General features: G+C 37.1%; 1 protein-coding gene across 1 annotated transcript; it reads right to left on the bottom strand.

Annotated features, from left to right (window-relative positions):
• Nucleotides 1-4,477: 4,477 nt before the first annotated feature.
• Nucleotides 4,478-22,479, bottom strand: sax (type I BMP receptor saxophone). Its single transcript, XM_083139101.1, has 9 exons — nucleotides 22,403-22,479; nucleotides 17,299-17,507; nucleotides 13,344-13,560; nucleotides 12,810-13,021; nucleotides 12,308-12,522; nucleotides 11,280-11,502; nucleotides 10,288-10,475; nucleotides 8,610-8,835; nucleotides 4,478-5,157 (listed from the first exon to the last, which is right to left on the bottom strand). The coding sequence occupies exons 1-9, from the start codon at nucleotides 22,461-22,463 to the stop codon at nucleotides 5,017-5,019; spliced, it is 1,692 nt and encodes a 563-aa protein (XP_082995227.1). The 5' UTR covers nucleotides 22,464-22,479; the 3' UTR covers nucleotides 4,478-5,016.
• Nucleotides 22,480-22,882: the final 403 nt, after the last annotated feature.

The following is a 22,882-nucleotide window of genomic DNA, read 5'->3' as shown; positions in this document are numbered from 1 at the left end:
TTTGTGCATAGCTAGCCTATATCAGAATATACCTAGTCTTACCATAAATACTGTCCCAAAGTTGTAAGTAAATAGACACAAAATGGTGAGAGATATTTTAATATCAGAATAACATGAGGTGCATGGATGCATTATGAACCAAAATCACAAATAATTATTCGAAATGGCCACCTTTAGCACTGACACACTTCTGAAGTCTTCGTGGCCACTCATCAATGGAATTACGCAACACATCAAGTGGAAACTCCGCAGCTGCCTTCTGAAGAGACCGCTTTAAACTGTCAATATTGGGATGTCTCTTCTTGCAAGCCATCTACTGAAGCTTGGACCACAATTTGTAGTCCAAAGGGTTTAAGTCTGGACTGGCAGAGGGCCAATCTGACGTGGAAATGAAGTCAGGAACATTTGCCTACAACCACTGCTGGGTGGTGCGTGCTTTGTGTGATGGGGCTGAGTCCTGCTGGAAGCTCCAGTTCTCTCCATGGAAGATGGTGTCGGTCAGATTCTTGCATAGTTTCTCAAGCACTGTCTGCTGGTACACTTTGGCTGATGTTTTTACCCCTTTTTCACAGAAATGGAGCGTGCCCTCATAGCAAATGTTCCAGACTTCATTTCCACTTCAGATTGGCCTTCTGCAAGTCCGAACCTATACCCTTTGGACTACAAATTGTGGTCCAAGCTTCAGGAGATGGCTTGCAAGAAGAGACATCCCAATATTGAAAGTTTAAAGCGGTCAGTCTCTTCTGAAGGCAGTTGCTCATTCTCCAGTCGATGTGTTGCGTAATTCAATTGATGCGTGGCCACGAAGACTTCAGAAGTGTGTCAGTGCTAAAGGTGGCCATTTCGAATAATTATTTGTGATTTTGGTTCATAATGCATCCATGCAACTAATGTTATTGATATTACAATATCTCTCACCATTTTGTGTCTATTTACTTACAACGTTGGGACAGTATTTATGGTAAGACTAGGTATCTATTTAAAAAAGGCAAGTCTAGCGGTTAGCTTTAACCATATATAAAACGTCAAATAAAAAAAGGTAACTAGCTGTTCTGCATAAACAATCACACTGGATTATATACTAAATTCTGATCATTATATTTATATTCTTTTTCTGTATGAAAGGCAATCGGATTAAGGTTAATGGTTTAAGCTGCCAGTAAACTAAATTTGGGACTTCGTATATGTTAAAATAGCTTAAGTTATTACTTCTTATGAGTAAGCTTTGTGTTGTTGTTGTGTAGATGCAGTTTATTTTCCACTTCTTCTATTTAAGAGAACAGAAGAATCTCTTTTAAGGTCACCTGTTTTTTGAAAACTGAAAACAAATACAGTCAACTCTCGATTCAACGACCTTTCACAGTTCCCGGGAAAAGGGTCGTTATTTCGAAGGGGTCGTTATTGGAATTTGCCCCAATTTTCTGCTTAAACGGAGCTCAAACGGACACAAAGATGCATAGGAGATGGTAACACAATTTATCCTAGTAGTTATACAACCTGTTATGCACAGGACGCGTGTTGTGAGAAGGAAAATAGAACATGAAAAAGTTTTCACAAAAAATAATGTTACTTTCTTTCAATTGTGCACAGTCGTTGCTTTTCCAGGAAATTCTTACAATTATAGTTCATGAGAAAGCCGTTTGCACCGAGACCTATGGAAAGGAAAACAATCTCTCGCTTATTGCAAGCGAAACTCGAAGAAAAAGTCGGGCAGAATGAATGTTGGATTTTATACGTGTCTAGTGAGCATTGTCTGTTACAAGATTAACTGGTAAGATTAGCTCTCTCGGGAGAAACAACACCTTTCTAGGCACCAGACAAAAAAAAAGGGCGGGGCTGTAATTTTCGCTCTGGTTCGGCTGTGTAAAATACATCGCAAAAAAAAAAAAAAAAAAATTCTTTGCTTCAACCAACTCCATTCGCCCTCCCCCCTTCCCCATACCCCATTCAAGGGAGCAGTCCAAACTCCTTCTTTGACTTGCATTGTAATCCAGTGTGAAAAAGGAAACGCGCAACTTGCGATTTGTCTTCACCCAATGCGTATTCTAGGACACAACAGCGTCCCAGTCGAAAGTCATTTAGGTTTGGAATTGAATTTCACTTTAAACTGTATATTTAGTCCCGATTAACCCATCAGTATAAAATGAACTGAAAACAAGCTTTATGAAACTGCGCACTTTTACATGTCAAAATGGTAGATCGTTATTTACTCTCACGTTAATCGATGATTTAATGTTGGATTTAGGAGTATTCCCGATGTCAAACACCCACTCCTCCAAAAGTTTTCCCCTTGAATAATGTCTTTCTAATCGATCTCGGCGACCATTCCTACATTGAGCACTTTTTTTCCTTCACATGAATGGTTCTGAAGAAAAGCGGATGTGAATTAAATTTACAGTTTTGCTTATCAGAAGGCGAAGTTGTTTTAACTCTTGTTTTCCTTTCTGGAGATCGAATTTCGTTATCCTCAAATGAAAACAGCTTTGCGAGATTCAAAACAATAACATTTTTCTTCGCGCTGGATGAGTCATTGCTGTTATCGGCAAGCAAAAGCTTTGCGGACGCTAGACAAAACACTGGCGCCACCTGCATCGTAAAAACAAGGAGACCGCTGGAAGTTCGAGCAACAGGTGGCGGAAGAGAAAAGTCCCAGCATTTTAAAGATAACGCAACTGTCGAAGACGGAACTTTTAACAGTAGTGTAAAGAAAGAAAGAAATGTCCCTTGCTTTACGTTTTACCATGCAACAGACAATAATACGGGTAATATTTCCTATGCAGACAACAGCATAAAAAAAGACCTGAATTCTGCAATTATCAACATTGCCGTGCACACCAGTGGCGGAGAATAAGCTGGGAAAAGGGGTGGAGGGTTAATTTTTTTATTCTGTTTTTGTTCGTTTTCAAGAATATATCCAGAACTGGTTGCCCCATTTTAGACGTTAAAGGAAGAGGGGTGGGTCCACTTCCACCCTCGCCTGTAATCAGCCCGTGTGCTCACAAGAGCAAGAAAATCGCCCCTCCCCCCTTTGCTGACAGGAAAAAGGGGAGAAGTCAGTCAGCCAACGGAACACTTTTTTGGCAGATAGCAGATATTACGACACAATTAGGAAAACGTATGAAGTGGGGAAACGGGAGTTATGATGCACGTAAGATCGAAGTAAACTTTTGTGGAAACCTGGATGACAACGCATTAAGCTGGTTGACGATCTTTAGTTCGCCTATGTGGCTTTGATTATCTCTAACAGTTTCGCTTTTTTATGAAGTGTTGCAGGGAACAAAGAACACGTTTTGAATGAAAGCGGTTACCGGAAGTTGTCGGCTACAAGGCCGAAAGTTGCTCACTCACGGGAACCTGCTGAACTCTAAGCCCCGCGACAGGTTAACTTTGCAGCAACTTTTCGCACACATAGACCCAAACGTGCACGCAGAATATAGTTCCGCTGCAATACTGCGGATTTTCTCACTGTCTGTGATATAAACAGCTCGGCGGTTAGGGCGAGACTGGCACGGGGATGCTAAGTGCCGTTCTCGAGTGGATTGATACATAAAACCTGCTGCAAACTTAACCTGTCGCGGGGCTTAGGTCAGAGCTGGACAGATGGGCCAGACTTCCAGGCGCCACGCATCTGTATTTTCGAACATTCCTGCGATCTTATCTCTCAAGGTGGTGTATTTATCGATGAAAGAGCTTGACCTGCCATACACATTGGCAAAGACTGCAAGTCCAGCAGTCATTTCGGGCTGCTCCCCCCCTCCTCACCTGCGAGTTTTCAGAAGCTCTTAGGACAAGGAAACAAGTCAAGGTCGATTTAAAATAACATCCAAGCACATTCGATCTTCTCTTCTCGCGTATCCAAGAGAAAGCATTGGAAAACAAGCCTGGCACGTTGGGTAGCGGCCGTCGGGTGCGGGGTAACATTGGTGCGCTTGAGGGAGGGGGGGGGGCAGAGGTCAAGTGCTAATGGATATCACTCAAGCATGGTGTGGTGGTGTGTATTTTTAGTTCAGACCCAATTGTGAGCGGTAGAGCGCTCGTGAAGGGAATGATTGGGGGGAAAAAATGCATTTTTCTGCCCATTTCCTTCAATTTTTCAACTTTTTTTCCAAAATTTTCAAATTTTTTCTAAATTTTTCACGGTTCCCGGGAAAAGGGTCGTTACTTCGAGGGGGTCGTTATACCCGGGGTCGTAGAATCGAGAGTTGACTGTACATGTATAAAAATGTACATTATAAAAGATTCTTTCCAAACAATGCACCCTGTTCTTATTTTCTGACACCATAAATAGCATGATGTTTGTAATCTCGTTTGTTAACTAGCTACAGTAGAACCCCAATTTTACATTTTCCCGCATTATACATTCAATGTGTATGGTCCCAACATAGCAAAATGTTATAAAACTTTCCTCGATTTTACATTTTCCCACATTTTAAGTTTTTCCAGCTTGGTCCCCTGAAAAACGTGAAATTGAGGTTCCACTGTATCATCTGTTAGTGCAACATCCATTATAGCAGTGAATGGTACCACGAGAGACATGTTTGGCACACAGGATACCAAATATATGGTTTAAATAACGATCATGACATTGTACTTCCATTTATGCAATCGTCACTTCAGGAAGAAGTACAAAATGAGGAACGTACCTTACTTTTCTCTTTGCTCTCTGCCTTGTGTTGTTCAAATGTAATTGCACTCCACTGCAATTACATGCTGGTCGTTCATTACATATAGATTACAAGCACATCATAAGCACTGACTTTATGTTTGTTAAGTGGCATGGTGGACAAGTTCTGCACAGTGAATAGATTTCCAACTCACTCACTTTTCATTCTTGAACTCTCCAAGACCACAAACACAATACAGCTAACACAAAAGGCAGAATTCATGATAGAAATCCATTCCAAGCCTTCACATATGTTAATAAAAGCGTATCATGTGGTCACAATTCGAAACCCACCATTTCTCACGTTGACTGATGCAACATATTACTCCATGTTGTCATTTAGTTCACAGTTGTCACACATCCATGTCCAAATTAACCATAGGATCTGACATTGCAAGCTTCACCAAAGTCTTCTTTATTCGAAGAGCTGACAGACGAACATTGGGGTTTTGATGCCAACACTCTTTTATCAGTTTCGCCATTCCACAGAGTGTCTGCAACAAAAAAAATGTATCACTTAGTTAAGACTTTAATGAATGTATTACATGCTAAATTTGGAAATTATAATACACAGAAAACTTGTTTCATCAATCTAAAGTAGGAGTGTTCAAAGCGATGGTAACATTCCTGGATTTTATAATACCCGTACACTTGAAAAATCTTTATGCACACTTGTACCTACTGAAAGCAGCAAGGGATAATCAAAAAGTCAGAAATATTGTTATCAATACAAGTTACATTTCAATTTCACAATCATGATAACATTTTCAATGAGTCGCAAACAGTTTGCCCATTATCAGTTATGAACAATGCCATGCAAACTGCAAGATGATGCTCGATGTTCAAGAATGGAGACATCGATATCAACATGACACCACAGCCTTCCCAGTTCTTTGAAAAATTTAAGTGGGGAAAATGAGAACACCCTCCATACTGAGACACTCCAGGAGACCTGAGAACTCCAACCAGTATTTTACCTAACTTAACCAAGACGACACCCCGTAGGCTTAAACAATCCACCTGACATCTCTATGCGACATCCACTACAATTTCATTTCAAACCTGAGTTCTCACTGTTATCACCTTATTTTGCAGGAAGGCCCCCACAGGTCACACTCGCAGCACCTGAAAGTGCAGGTGGGAGGAAAATTGCTGGGAGGATCAATAACCCCAAAGAACAATTTGAATTAATATATATATTTATTTGCCAATGAATCTACGCTCAATTTAGCGTTGGTGCTGCCAATGGTACTCGACGTCTTCCACATCGATGGTAGTGTGCTGTGGACAATGCGGGAGATTATTTCGAAGGTTTGTCACAATCAGACAAGTTTTTGCAACATGTGCACATGTGTATGTCACAGGGTCAGACAGGTTTTTGTAACTTGTACATTAATACATGTATATGTCACAGGGTTGCTTGGGTTTTCATGCTTCCTACCAACAAAATATCCAAAATGGATACTCTTTCAGTTGTATATAACAAATTATAAATTGTCAATCCTTCGATTGCCGAATTATTAAGGGGTTGCCATGACTTACTCCCTAACCCTTGTATGTAGTACTGTAATGTTTCAACAATCATGAAGTCACATTAAAAATAAAGGTGTCTAGAATTTCGAAAAAGCCAAATAACCTGACTTTTAAAAGTTTTCTAGAAGCAAAAAATTCCAGACTAAAGCCATTATGGAAATTCATGTATTTAAACGTGTGTGTAAAAAATGTCATTAATATTCTAGCAAGACTATACTTAGAATCCACTTAACCAAGTTTTTAGAATATCCACTTTCATGTAAAAGTGATAACAGGAAGGGCAACTGAATAACAATTTATCTTTGGAAATGGGGCAGGGTGATCTTTCAATGAATATTTGGCACATATTGACTTATGGTTAACAAAAGAGGTTTTCAATAAAAAATCATTCGTAATTGGGAAATGAGAGACATGGTAGTCGAGTTCCAACGAGGATGGTGGCAGTGGTTACTGAAATTAATAGAACTATGAAAAAAAACAGTCTTGCGGAAAAAGTGAGTACTAGTTTATCTGTATTTTTTAAAAAAAATCATTATTATAGCATAGTTAATAAGTAATAGTAATAATAAAAGTTAATAACATCTGTATTAATCCTAATATCTACCAAACAACCCAAAAATTGCAACAAGAAAATGGGTGATTCCAATAACCACTTACTGCAGTATATTTCCACACGTAATTATTAGAGACCGGATTTTAAAGAAAATTCCTTTTTTGATTTATCAACACTGATCATGGAATAAATAACAATAGTGTTGATAATTATCTTCCACCAACAAGATTACGTGAATTTGACTTTCCTCTTTTTTCTCTTTTTCAGCCTACATTCCCTTTCTAAAACATTTTCCTTTCTGGTCCCTTAATTGCCTAGTTTTTCAGCATACATTCTCTTTCCTTCCATTTTTAAAAAACATCTTCCTTGGTCCCTTTATTGACAATATGTCAAATATTTTGTATGACTGTATTTTCCCTAAACAAAAACATTCAACAATTGTCTATTTGGTGCAGCTTAGAGGAAAGAAAGAACAAGCACCTTCTACCTTACCTTCCCTCCATGAGTCTTGGGACATTACGATGATTGTTGCAACAATCAGATCTGGGCTTAAGCAGTAACAAATGCATTGTAAGCAGCATGCCAGTTGAAAGTGTACTTATCTGCTAGATTTAAACTTTGTGAAGTTTTCTAGAATAGTTTTAACTTTACTGTGTGACCATGATGACAGTATTGAGTGTCGGTGAAATGGTGAAGCCAGGTACAAGTGGCAGCAAGCTATGGAATGCGGTAAATTGTTCCAAGGAAGATTTAATCGAAATGGATGGTAAGGTTATTCGCTGTACTTTACCTTCAAACAAAGGAAATGAAAAAGGACTATAGTTTATTTTTGCACTAAAAATATTATTTTAAATGAAAGCACAATATATACCATTCACATACGAAAAGGGATACATTAAATTTAACACATTTTATACTTCACTTCATCTGAAATTTAATGTATCCCTTCTTATACACGAATGGTACATATTGTGCTTTCATTTACAATAATATATTTAGTGGAGTACAAAAATAAACTACAGTCCTTTTTTTGGCAATAATTTTCTCTCTTTTTTATCCTTTTTAGAGTAAAAAAAATTCCCTTTAAAATCCGGTCTAGTAATTAATACTTCAAAAATTACCTTTTCTAGAGTATTAAAATAAAATTTCTATTGTAACTACCAACAATACTCAGTACATCAAACTAAAGTATAGTTTGTCCACAACAAATTTTAAAATTCTTGCTTGTTATTTTAGTGCACTACACTTTTTTCCAGAAAAAAAACCAGTTAATTTCCCTGACATATAGAGAAAAAAATTAATTTCTTGACTTTTCCAGGATTTCTAGACTGGCAGATATATGAATTAAATACTTTGGTGGTGGTGGGGATATTAAAAGTGTATACTGCTCCTAAAAAGCAGTGTGTCAATCTTAGTGGGGAAATTCCGTTGCAGCATTGACCCTTTGTATGCAAATCACTTGAAATTTGCAGGTAATCACCAATCACCATGAAGGATTACTCTTTGATGACATGTTCACTTACAGTCTCACATTTTGGAAAAATAAAGAAAATTAAAAAAAAGCAAGGAAATAGCATTTTTGTGGAAAAATGTGACAATTTCATAAATCTGGTATCTCCCCTTGGATGCCATACCTGCCACTAATCAAAAATGAAGGTCATGTCTCATAAAACTGACACGTAACAACAATCCACTAACGTTTCACCACCTTCCTTCAGTAATAAAGAGCTTACAGTTAAAGACATAAATTATTGCAATTACAATTGAACCCTGTTCCAAAAATGTGGATGGCATAACAGATTTGTTATACATATATAATTTTATGTGTGTGCTGTATTTTATCTTAAAATTATAACCTACCGTATCAGAAGCCCAACGATTAGGGATGCTAGGCCTATGCTGATCAATGCACACAACTTTCCTCATTTCTTCAAAGCTGGGATCTGTAGGAACCATGTCATAGAAAGGTGGTTTATATTCTTCCGCAATTCCATTGGAAAGAGTACGGCGACATATTTCCCACAACACTAATCCAAATGCATAAATATCAACACGCCGGTACGATTCAAAGCAGTCTGCATTGATTCTGGAAAAAAAGAAAAAAAAAAAAGACATTACTGAAAGCACAAAAGGAGTTGCTACACTGTCCCAAAGCATAACAATAAAAAGCTTGTTTCAGGACTATCACATTCACATTGTGAGGGTACAAGAAAATAAGGGATAAGAGGTAAAAGTATACACAGTAAAATGGCTCTGCTGAATCTGGACTCATTAAACAATGAGTAAAATATATTACAGGTACAGCTACACCCAGGCAGTGTTGCCAGTAGTGAAATTTTCAGGAACCAGAAGCAGTTTCTGTGTTCTTATGATGGTGGAGAGGTAAGGATCGTCCTGGACATTGGACCATGCCATGAAGGAATATAGGAGGGTGTGAAGATATGGTTCCAGTCATTCACAACCTTGTCCGTTTTATGTAGGAGATGCAGCGACTGCTTCTGCTTATTTGCACGGTTGCACATGCACCCAAGTACATCCAAAATAAATCTGTAATGCAATTAATTTTTATTATACTTATTCACTGAACACCATCACTTCAAAACATCAAATGTTCACATGCCACTTCACCTTCCACTTGCTTCCATGCTTCACCAGCTGCCAGTCTCTCGAGTGAACTGAGGCTCACACTTTTCACGGCGAGTTTTATCTCATGCTGTTTTCAGCAGATAGGCTCTTCTGGCTTGGGTCCGTGGACTTTACAAGGACTCCCTTTGTCTCAAAATTTGTGAACGACTAGCTCTAGGCATGCACTGGCATATAGTGATGGAACTCCATTCCATTTAGGACCATGCCGACGAGTTGAGAGCAACCCACATCACTCCAAATTGAGGGAGTTTTAGAAAAGGGAAAGGGAAATATCTTTCGCAATCTTACTCTGTTTCCAGCATGGCAAAGATATAAAAACTAGTGTCTCGCCTTGAAAATGGAACAAAAGAACATTGCTGGTAGAGATGAAGGAAGAGGGGAGGGACTGACAGCATAACTGACATTGTAAATAATGTCTTGGAATTGTAACAATGAGCTAGCTGCCTTAGCTTAGTATAAAGAAAGAAAGAATGCACGAAAAAGGCAAGGGATGCCTATGTGATGGACCTCAGAAGAGACAAGGTGGCTTTGGATTTCAATTTCCATTATGATGACCTGGGAGTCTGGTGGAATGTCACGATGAGGTCTAGTGCTTCCTGGATGGGAGAGAGGATCTTGCACATGAATCGGATGAACTCCTTTTCATGACAGAGAAGGTTACTTTAATGGAGGCAATGTCTCAATGTTCATTTCTGAAAACACCATATCCACAATGCAAGGTCAACTGCACCAGTGGGGAATATATTGATAAAGCTGCTGGAAAAAATCATAAAAGTGTCAGCGATTTCGACTTAATTCAATGATAATGTAGGAATTGGTGTCATTTAGATGCTGTGAATTGTATTAGATTATCCGTGGTTATGTTGTAGGAAACATTGACATGGATACTTACGTCTCATCCAAAACTTCTGGACTCATGTATCGTTTGGTTCCAACACGTGGATTCTGTCCAACATTCATCTCCCCTGTTGCCTGAACGTGAGTTACAGCCAATCCAAAATCAGCAATCACACACGTACCATTTAGCTTCACTAAAATGTTTTTGCTTTTGATATCACGGTGTGCTATTGCTGGTTTTCCCTAAAATGATATAAAGGTTAATGTAGGATTACAAACTTCAATGTACATTTTACATGATTTCATAAGGTCGGAAGTGAATTTTCCCAAGAAATTTTGTAATGTGTAATTAATGGCAAACTACAAAATAAACACAAAATTTGAATTATTATTCACTATAACAGCGTATTGATTATTTTAAAGAGATAATGTTTCACAAACTTCTAGTTTTCATCATCAGACCCAATGGATTAAGTAGGAATAAAACCACTTGTATATTACATAATTTGTTGAACCATTTCCAATATGGTTAATTGTTTGTTCTTGATAAAGTGATAAACACATGTCATCTGAAAAAGTTTCTTGCGACAAAATCTGCACTTTATTTTTAGAAGTAATAGTTACCTGAGCCTGTATTATCATGGAAGTTATGCAACTTCTTTAAATACGAAATTGTATTCAATGCCTTTCACTCACGTGACAAAGTGAACATTATGAATATATCTATGATGATGTAAATTTTTATTTTGTGGAATAAGCATAAAATTTCCAAATCAAATTTAAGATTTTATAACTGTAACACCAAAACTGCATGTGAAATTCAGCCCCCTTTAGTCCCTCTATGAAAATGCCTAACAAATGTGATTTTTAAATACATTTTTCTTGTAGTCCTTTCAAATCTCATACATTAATTTCCTCGGAAGGATTGTTTTGTACCAGAGACAAATATTAGGTTACTTCTAATACACAAGTAGATATTTCTATAGCAAATTTATTTTTGGTATTGGAACCACTCGCATAGAACTTATAATAAGTAGGTATCCTTACCTGGGTTCCAAATATTTCTGTGTGAAGATGAACCAAGCCATTAGCTGCTGACAGGCAAAGCTTCATCATTTGATGATGAGTTAGCGTCACTCTATTTAGATGGTCATAAAGTGATCCTAGGGGATGGTAATGTGTTACAAGCCACAACTGGGTGCATGAATTCCTTGATGTCATGTCAGAACCAATGTACCCCAGAATATTTTCATGGCGTAGCAGCACAGTACTAGAAATAGAGGAAACTTAAATAAAAAAAACATGCCTAAAATAATAATAAAAAAACTCAACTAATAAGAATAGTGAATACACTTTATGGACATTGGTATAAAAGCACATAGGCGACACACATTCTCAACTTTGGCCCTACTGCTGGTGATGACGTGGACATCTCACTCCAGTCCTCACACCCCCTTTCTACCCATAAATGAGAGGCAGGTTAAGTTTCAAAACTGTTTATGCAGGAACAATAATGTAAAAATCCTACAAGAGATTGCAACCCATGGGAATCAAACCAATAATGTGTCACAGGCAGATACCATAGTGACTGGATCACTATAGATTAGTTACAAATTAGCAAGTCCCTTTTTGGTAAAGCACACTAAGTGGTCACCAGTTTGAGTTTTAGCCTGGGCATTTATTTGAGTGTGTTCCTTCATCAAATTTGTCTTACTGGATTTAACCTAAAACAGCAGAAAAGTGATGTAAAGTGAGGCAAAAGAGGAAAGAAGATATTATATACCAATGTACAAATATCACATACAAAATACATTTCAAAATTAAAAGGTAAAATTCTTGGCTTCATATTCAGTGTGTATTCAATTAACTATGGAAACAACCGAGTTCTTCAATTAGACCCCCTTTCATGGACATGTTTTTACATGCTATAGCACATTGCAGACGATATGCCTTAGCATCCTCTATACTACAAGTAAAAAAATAAATTTTCATTCAATGAGAGCAGATCAGCTTTTGCTGCTATATTTTATTAATGTCATCAGCTGCAAAGGGTTTTGAACAAATTAATTCCTTACCAGTAAATTTCAGTCTCTCTCCTCCACGAAGCTTCATCCCTCGAGAAGAATATTTTCACTGCCACAAATTCACCATGCCAAATACCACGCCATACCTCTCCATACCGTCCTTTGCCAATACATTCTGTCAAGGAGATCTGCTTGGCCAAAGTTCTCTGAATCAATAGTGGCAAACCAGATCCTGATCCTGATGTTAAGGAATGTTCTAAATATTCCTTCAAAGAAAATAAGAACATGACATTGTTGTACTTACATTCATAATAGTACAATAACAAGGACTAGATTTATAGATCTTTAAAATAGGCATTAATAACAGGCAAACAAAAATTAAATGCATGTACAAACATGGTAATTTTAGACTGTATTTAAATCTAACTTACACAAACACACACCATGATGGTTCAGTCCTAGATGTAATCAACAAACACTGACTAAAATCAAGAATAATTACTAATGTTAATGTATTCCATAACCAAAACAATTAAGGATATTTTAAACTTACTCTGAGAGTACTGTCTCCAGCAGCTGTAGCATGGAGATCATCTGGATAATATGTTTCTGGATCGGCTTCTGTCCTTGCCAGTCTCTTGCGGTAAGTTCGTCTCATCAACAGCAGAACCAAACCACATATGGCCCCAAGAATCACAATGGGGCAGATAATTGATAATGTTAATTTCACAACATAATTTGTTGCTGTCAGGTACGTTGACGCATCTGAAATATATTAATACAAAGAAACCATTTTATTTATAATTAGATACATTGTGTACCTGCTGGTGAAGGGTCTGATAACTATGGTGATAAGTACAAGTATCAGAATGGTAAAGTTGCATGCAAAGATATGGTAGTTGCTCATCCACAATGTGAGGGCAACATTCCTTTAACACTTATTTAGGAAAATGAAATAAGATAAAGTAATGTTGTATGAAATGATTATATTATCTAGGAACAGGGGGGGAGGGGAATACATGCCTTGTGTTCAAGAAAATCTAATGTGAAACAGAGCAAGTTGAAATAAAAAAAACATGCTACTCACCTCGGAATAACAAACGAGGAAGTTCTGGAAAACTGCCATTATTGCACAAGTCACCAAAACAACAATCTACTGCATACTGGCCTCCAGTTTGCCTTTTATGGTGTGTCCCATCAAACTGATGGGTGTTACAATATAAGGGTATCTGCTCCTGTTGGTTTATACATCCTCTTGATACTCTCTCAACACCATCTGTGTCTCGAACTCTTGACTTCCAGCACTGAAGGGAGAAAAGAGAAACATCTTGACTACATGCAAATGATGATATACTCAGAATGTTACTTTATTTCTCTTTAATCAAAAACACTCAAAAGAGACTGAAAAGTTCTCTCCCTTATTTTTTTTTAAAGTTTGAATGTGTAGTTTCATTAGAAACATGTATTTTTTCCTTGTATCATCTATTTCGAATGGGGTACCCATTTTTCAGTTCCAGATCCAGGTACAAATTCTATAGTGGAACCACAGGCAAAAGAGCCTGTGCATTGTCCTCCTGCATGAGAACATTTGGCTGGAGGTTTTTTTTCTTTTATCGCTCTATAGGTTCTGGATCTGGGCACCTGGTTCTCACTGGATTCTGTTATTTTTGGAACCACAGAACCTGTAACCATAAATGTTTGGCCACACTGGTGAATGTGTCTTTTTCAATTTATGCATATTCTGTTAAAATGTGAAACGTGTAAAACGTGTTGAAACATCAAATATTAATGGTGTTTATCTTGTTTCTCGAGAATTAGGCTTATAATTCCAGTGTAAGGCAGGATGGCTATCTTCTGGTCAGCTCTGTCCGGTTTCCCTGGAGTGTCCGTGTCCCCTGATGTGGACATGCCAGACCAGAAGATAGCCATCCTGCCTTACATCGGAAATCTCTCCGGAATTATAAGCTGAATTCTCAAGAAACGTAACATAAAAAACATTCACAAACCACCCACAAAAGATCAGAATCCTACTACGCAACCCCAAGGACGATTTAGGACTTGAAACACCTGGAGTTGACCATATTATCTGCAAATGCGGTAAAGCACACATTGGGCAGACAGGCAGGACAATAGAACAGCACTGTAAAGAACACCAAAGTTACATAAAGAATTTTCATCCATAAAAGTCGGGACTAGCTGAACATTCAATCAATGAGGGGCATAGACCAGATTTCAGCAACACAGAAATCATAGCCAAAACTTCAAACTACTGGGACCGTATTATCAAGGAAACAATAGCCACTCGTGAAGAAAAAGAGAATCTTAATCGTGACACGGTGCTCAAACTGGACCCAGCCTGGCTAGCGATAGTTCACCAGAAGAACGGATGCAGCAGACACGGCACCAGATTGGTCTGCCATCTTCACCGAGATCCCCCCTCCACGAATATATATACACTGGGTTTACACTCAGAACAGGACTGCACTTCTACCCTGAAGATGAGAGTGACGTTAGCTCTCGAAAGCTTGGAATCTTTTCCACAACTTAATTGGTCTATAGCCTGAGAAAATCTTTTCATCATTCGTCGCCAGGAACGTTTCAAGACTTACTTATATTAGAAGGGGTTTTATTCACTTACAGCATATTGACACCTATTTTCAAGATATGATGAAAACCATTTTTTTGTTAACCCCTGATACCATAATAATCCATTTTTTCTAACAAAAGAGTATGTTCCACTAAGTGAAAAGATTTTGTAAAATTTAAGAAGAGTCTCCATATACAAACATTTTTTTATCAGTTGCTTGTAATATATTGTTTGTAAAAGTGAGAAATTGACTTATTTTTTATATCCAAATTGGTGTTTTGTAAGAATTTTATGTTTGTCTAAGAAACTTATTAGTATATTTACGTGGGTTGCTCAGAAAGTAATGCCCCACAATTTTTTTTCTCATGACAGAATGAAGAGATCAGTGTGAAAATGAAAGGGTAGCAACATTGAAGTTTAATGCCCACATGGGTGGAAGTACATGGTCGTCCGACAGATAGCGCCGCAATACTGGTCCATGAAAATGGCATCTGTGAGTGACACACATTTCAAATATAGAGCTGTAATTGAATTCTTAGTGACAGATAAAGAAAATGTGGGAAACATTCACAAACAGTTGTGTGCTGTTTTGGAAGTTCTGCTGTTAGATGCACTGATGGATGCTGGGTGCAAAGAGTTACGGCTTCAGGAAATGAACAAATGGAGCTGCATGATAGGCCGCGGTCTGAGTGTCTTGCCACAGCCACCAGCCCAGACATGTTGACGATGACATTGTTCATATGGATTGGCACATCACAAGTCTGCAATTGGCCATACAGCTTTCCATAAGAAATGATAGTGTAATGGCAATTATTGACGCTTAAGGCTATTCGAAGGTATGTGCAAGATTGGTTCTTCGAAATCTCACAACCGAGGACAAGGCTCCGAACCCAGGAGGCAATTACCAAATTTCGTTGGACTGCGCTCCCCCATCCCCCCTAGACTCCTGATCTGACGCCGTCAGATTTTCATCTGTGTGGGCTACTGAAGTATGCCCTGCGTGGGACAAGGTTTGACCATGATGAGAGCATGATTTGTGCAGTGATGGGAACATGCTTACGTGAACAGGACACGAGATGATACAGGAAAATAATTCACAACCAAGTTTCGCGTGGGCATAAGGCCATAGACGTTGATGGAGATTATGTAGAAAAATAACATGTGTAAAGGAAACATTCACACAGTGATTTTTCATACCTTTTGAACAAATAGTTCCCGAAAAAAAATTGTGGGACATTTACTTTCTGAGCAACCCACTTTTTCTATTGTTTTTGAAAAGACAGATAAAAGAGGAATTGGTCTATAGTTAGTTACTTCTGATCTTTTCCCTTTTTTAAATAATGGCTTAACCCATGCTAGTTTACATTTGTTAGGAAATATACATGTAGACAAGGATGTATTGCAAATATCTACAAGATGTTTTAAAATACTTGGATAACATGTTTTTGTTTAAAAATTTGGAATTTCATCTGGCCCTGATGACCAAGTATTTTTTAAAGTTCTTATTGTGTTTTGAAGTTCTCCTTCGGTATTATTATTTCTGGGAGTATTATATGTTGTTGTTTTTTTGTTGAATTAGTTGTACCATTATTTAGGGTATTAGAACCATTTGTAAAATAAGTATTTAATACTTGTGCAACATCAAAAGGATTACTAATTGTTTGCATATTCTGCTATAATTCAATTTTGTTTTCAAAATTTTTTACCTTGCCTATTTCTTTATTAACTATATCCCATAGTTTCTCACTTTTCTTATCAGCTTTCTGTATTTGTTGAGTATTTGAGAGGTTTGTTTAGCATTTATTATTATCTTCCCTAATATTTTTGTGTACTTTCTGTAGTGATGCTTTTGCTTAGGATCATTTGTTAGTTGGATTTCCTTGTATAACATCTTTTAGTCTCACGTGACTTTTTTTATGCCTTCTGTTATCCATTGTGAAGATTGTTTATCCTTGAAAGAAATTTTGTATGATTTTATTGGAAAAGCACAATCAAAGTAATATTTTAATGTGCCTGTAAACAAATTATTTTTCATTAAGGCATTTTGTACTAATGAATCAGTCTATTTTTTCCTATCTAGACATATCCTAAAGTATCTTATATTATCTTCAATGAATATTCGTTTTGGGGAAATAGTTTTACTGTCCACTGGATTGTATAATGTTAGATATATATATATTTATGAAAAAACGGCATTGTGATCCAAGAGAGCTGGGCTATATTATCAGTGATGTACTCGAAGACATTTTTGTTGACTATTATTTGATCTATACAAGTTTTGCTAGTGCTCGTTATTCTATACATATAGTCACAGGGAGAAAAATCATGTACAAATACTAATTTAACCGAACCTAACTAGCTTATCACAGAGAGGGCATGGAAAACAAGTCAGGAATGCTCCATAATTTACCAAAATATTTCTCATGCAATAGTCAACAGTTCACAATCCACATACCTGTATAGCACCTACACAAGGTGGTGATTTTTCACAGTTTGGAGGTTGACAGGAGAGACACTTGTATCTTGTTTGCTGATGTTGATTCACACGATCCAACAACTTCATGTCATGTTTCAGATCACCAGAATAACTTAGGAGCTCTGGTGAGCCTTCTGCATCATTTTCTATTAAGAAGTCATCTGACAAGCTCCCTGATGTTAAGTCACCTACACAGAAAATAGATTTATTAATTTTATTACACAGCATACATTTGCTTCACAAACACAATCATTATTAGCATGACAATTATAAGAAAATTTTTATCTTTAAAAACTAAACTACATTAAGAAATGAAAACTTTTAATACGTGCAGCAGCCAAATTCATTTCACATTATATTAAATGAATTGAAATATACTGCTGGACAATGAAAACCGGACACTTTAATATTTGACATCTGAATTGCAATAACAGCTCGCAGGTATATTACAGAATGTTCGGCAGATCATGTAGTACCATATGCACCATTCATAGGCTCGGACTTTGTTTATGCATTCGTACTTAATTCAGTTTCTGCAACATTTAGTTAGCCCTTGTACCAGAGCTTTTATCGACCCATTGCGTTATCACAAAAAATGCAAGTGTCCGGTTTTTTTTGTCCAGCAGTATAGTTAAATAAAATTCAGTTTTGTTTGTATGCAATAATTAAAATGTAATTGTACCAAATACAGGCAGGCTTTAAATGAAATGATTCACCAGGTAGCTACTTAACCCCTTCATTGGCCGCACCTGAAAAGTAACATGATTGGTCATACTGTGTCTGCGAGATACAAGTATGGTTTTAGTAACATAGCCATGATAATTTTTAAATTTTACATATTTCTCTTGTAGTCTACGGTTATTACAAGCATAAAAACACAGTTTTTCGTTGTGATGTTTCAGGAGAACACACGCTCTCTTCATCAGACATTTGCTTGTAATAACCGTAGACTACAAGAGAAATAATTCTAGAATGCAAGCAATATGTACATACAAGAAAAAAAATCACTTTCTTTTATTTTAGTCCTACGTATAAACATCTTAAAAACATTTCTTTAGCACTACATATGAAATGTATTGTCACCTTGCAAACATTTATTTATGTCACTCTGCTGTTCACTGCACTCATCATCCCTCTCAAACCCAACAAAACAAATTTTCAATGAATTTCAAATATTACCTCTTCCATGTTTGTACATATTAGAAACATTGTACTTCATTCATACAAATAGCTAAAATCTTCTCACAAAATCTGGACGTACACAAGTATAGCACTCATATGCATAACTCCCTCCACCTTTCTACTGTCCGCACATCCAAAACAAACAGTGGGCTAGGATTTCAAGGTGTAAAACTCTATAACAAGCTGCCAGAGGAATTCAAGAATCATAATCCAACCAAATTTAAAATGACAGTAAAGAGCTTGCTAGTGAAGTATTTGTTTTATAGCACAGAGAAATACTTAGATAATATTTTCCATTAATAGACATAACCTTTTATTTTTCTTCTATTTTTTATGTTATTCTATACTTTTTAATATGCATAAGTATGTGTTAATTCCTTTGTACTCAAAATTATACATGTAATTGAACTATTCCATATCATAGTGCTATTTGTACTTATATAATCAAGTGGATGGAAATAAATCATATCGTATCACATTCCAGTTCAGTCTCCGAATCACCTCCTCCTCCAACTACATCATCACAGTCGCTGACATCAATACATCACCGGTATCATTATCTTCACTGCACCATCATTGCTGCGTAGCATCGAACAAATGAGTTTGACGTTTTTTCCAGACCCAAATGGTCCATTCTGCAAGCAGATTGTGCTACCATTAAACTGAACAAAATTGTTCGCTCTATCTCACAGATACAAACAGCTTACTAAGCCCAGACACGGAGGGGAACCATGTGGAGACTGACTATCTGTATTCAAAAAAGAAGCAGCTGCTGAGAAGCTTAGAACCACACACCTAATCGCTTTCGAGAAAATAAACAATTTTAACCGTGTGTATCTCGGAGACGGTGTGACGATGTAGGGTTAAAGATGCTATAGACAGAATTGCGGTGATCCAGTTGGTAGGGTATCAGACTGATATGCAGGAGACCAGGGTTCGATTCCCACAGTAATGCAATTTCAGGTAGAAAATTTTTCCAGCACTGTCCCTGCCATGGAGAACTTCTGGGGTTCAACCAGCCTGATAAATTGGTAACTGTTAGCTGGAGTGTAGGTCTGATCATGTAACCTCCACAATTAAACAAGACTTTGCGAGACCCTACCTTTAAAAGTCTTTACTGCATGTCGGAGAATGTTCAGAAGGCAATAAAAGGCTCCATGCCGAAATCTTACACCCTCGATTTCGCAAACATTTCAAATATTTTCGTCAAATAAATAAGTTTGTAGTAACGAATGGTGTTTCTAAATAGCGTGGAAAGAATTTTTATTACATCTACGGCTACGAAACTTACATTTTTTTTGATATTGAAGTTCCTTACATAGTCCCTTTTCAGGGCTTCGATAATGGATTCATGTCACAGGCGGAAAAGGAGTGTAATGTGGTCGCATTTTTTGGAGGAGTATCTGGATGTTTATGTGGTTTGACAGGTATGGAAACCAGCGACGAGACACATCTTTCAACATATTGTTGAACGGTATCCTCAGCGTGTGTAAATAAGTTATCTTGTGGAACATCGTGCACATTTCTCTTCGCACCTGCGAGCCAGAAAAGGGGAGAGTTGCATTTTGTGATGGCTTGTGGGATGGGACATAAGACTTACTTCTATTTTGGACTTTCAAATTAACTTCGCCCTGCAATTCAGCCTGCACTTGGGATAAAGACGTAAGTTACCTTTTGAAGTTTAATTTCAGCCATATTTCTTTTGCACCTAAATGTGTTAGTGCGAAAAATAGTACTGGGGGCAGGTGGCTCCAGCCAGTTTCTAATGTACCTTCAAAAGGGACTCTATATAGAAAGGTGGGTAGCCGGAGTGGAGGCAGGGACGCGATAGGTTAATTACCCCAGGGGCGGAGCCCGGAATCGGTGGGAAATTTGGGAACGAGTTTACAATACTGGACCACTCTCCAATTTCTATGAAATTTTACCTACTCACTAATTGTGAACTCATAATCACGAATCTGCATGTAATAATTGGCAGTCAAGTATGGAAATCTAGAAAAAAACAAAATAAACTATGTTTTCTTGACGTAACGTAACCCTACCATAAGACAGGGTTCCTACACAAAATCATGCAATTTTTTCCAGGACATTTCCAGGACTTTTCAAGGATTTTCTACAATTGCTCCAGGACAAGTGTAGAAAGTAAGCATGGCAAAATACACATCATTGCATATTTTCTTTTATTAAAAAAAAAAAGTTCTAAATTTTTTTAATGGAGGCTCCCAACTCCCCTACACCTGCTCCTTTCCACACCTTTCATTTCTTAGTATAATGAAGATTATTTAAATTTTACAATAATACAGAAAAAATACAAACGTAGAAAAAATAAACACAAGTATATATAAGTTTATAAAAAATTGCCATCTTGTATTACAAATAAACAAGAATAATATCCTTAGAAAACTTGGAATATTTAGGATAGCAAACCCTTTTTCTTAACCATTATTATTATCATCATATTTTCCACATATGAGCGATACAAAATAATACAAAAATGCAGGGTATTAAACTTCAATCACAAAAATAAAACTTATCACAAAACTATGACTACAGTACACAGCAACATGACATAAATAAATAAACCACTGTCATGACACTGGCCTTTTTTAAATGAAAACCTATTGCAATTCATACAAATAAACCGGGGCAAAAGAATTTCCAGGTACAGCTTGGAAAAATGTGAAATTTCAGAACATTTCCATGCCTGGAAGGAATATTTTAAAATTCAAGGTTTTCCAGGACGCGTAGGAACCCTGTAAGAACAATAGCTCCACGGAAGACTCCATTTTCCCAACATGAAGAATTCAACAGGCAAGACAAGAAGGTATAGTTCTCTCAGCTAAAATATTAATTTTTCTTTGAATTTATGATAATGGAACCTAACCTAACCTCGTAGGCATCCTTCGTCTGACGTCAGCAAGATTGTTGTGCATAAAGGAAGACCGGTACTTGTTTACTATCCTTCGGACACATTTATTTATTTTTACACAAGAAACTACTTACCGTAATAAGTTCCTGTAGCATTGTCGAACATCGGGAAGGTGTTTTGTGTGATGTGGGAATGTTTCATAGCTGAAATTCATGTTGTTCGTTGAAAATTAATTCTCCGACGGAGAATAGCTAGCCCCACGAACCATTGGCGCGTGGATAGGTTAGTTCTGCTAGGTTAGGAAACATAGTTAAAATTTGGTGTCGTGTTAGTATCAGGATCTAGAAATTGGAAATAATTGCGAACCACTGGCGCTAGCCCCACGAACCATTGGCACGTGGTTAGGTTAGTTCGTCTCAGGCAAGCGAAAAGGCCTATCAGAAAGACGTACTGGTAATGTGAAAAATTGCAATTAATTTCATCAAAACAACGTTGATACACCTACAGGAATGTTCCGCGAAGCAGATACGTAAGTACGAATGTCAAAAATTGACGAAACGAAAAAATTAGAGGTGTCCGAAGGATAGTAAATTTTTACCTAATGCTTCATTACACCATACTTTACTGGATTTTCATGTACGTGGTCTCGTGCAGTGGTACGGTGTTATGTGAAAAAAAAAACTTGACTGGCAATTTAAGTGTGTAAACATTATTTTAAGTGATATTTTATTAATCGGTGACCTACTTATGACCCTGGTGCGTAAAGTTTACTCAAACTTCATGAAACACTACAAATCGCTGACAGTTTAAGAACAGTCCGATGGAAAGGTGTAACTTTTCATGATAATTAATCTAAGTTCAATAATCTACGCAGGTTAATCGGGGTGTCAAAATATATCGATTTTTTTTTCAGCTATGCGGAAGTTACTTTTGTGTCGGAAATCAGCTTAACAAATAATTGTAAAGTGTAAATTATAATGTAATTATAACTATGAACTACAAGTATTAAATCAAAGTGAAATGAATACTAACCAGAACAAATATTAAATGTAATAATAATAATTGTAGAATAAACATATCGCACGGCAGCCATGTCCCATCCGCCATAACAAATTGTTCTAACTTCCTCCAAATGGTACCAGGTATTGAATTACAAATTTCCTATGATTTTTTTTTATTATTATTATTATTGGCTGAACTTCATCAGTGGCACATATTCTCTTCTTGAAATGTAAAATATATAAATATGTAGGAACGTAGCAATGTTCTTTTTTTTTATGTCATCGCCTTCTCGCTATGCCTGGCATCAGTGAGAAATACCAGTTGGAAAAGTTAATTTCGTCATAGTTCAACACGTAGACCTGCATTTATTTCCAAATCTTTAATAACTCCAATTTTAACGGTGTGATTTAAAAGCAACCTTACAGAGTTTGGGATTACATTTGTGAATCACAATGTAACTGTTCTAAGCACATGCAGGGAGGTGGGATAGGGTACTAATATAGCATCAAG

The sequence above is a fragment of the Lepisma saccharinum genome, chromosome 1 (genome assembly GCF_977018435.1).
Source record: "Lepisma saccharinum chromosome 1, izLepSacc3.1, whole genome shotgun sequence".
NCBI classification, from domain to species: domain Eukaryota; kingdom Metazoa; phylum Arthropoda; class Insecta; order Zygentoma; family Lepismatidae; genus Lepisma; species Lepisma saccharinum.
The sequence above is the reverse complement of the archived record's forward strand: the minus strand, read 5'-3'. Positions and strand labels throughout refer to the sequence as shown.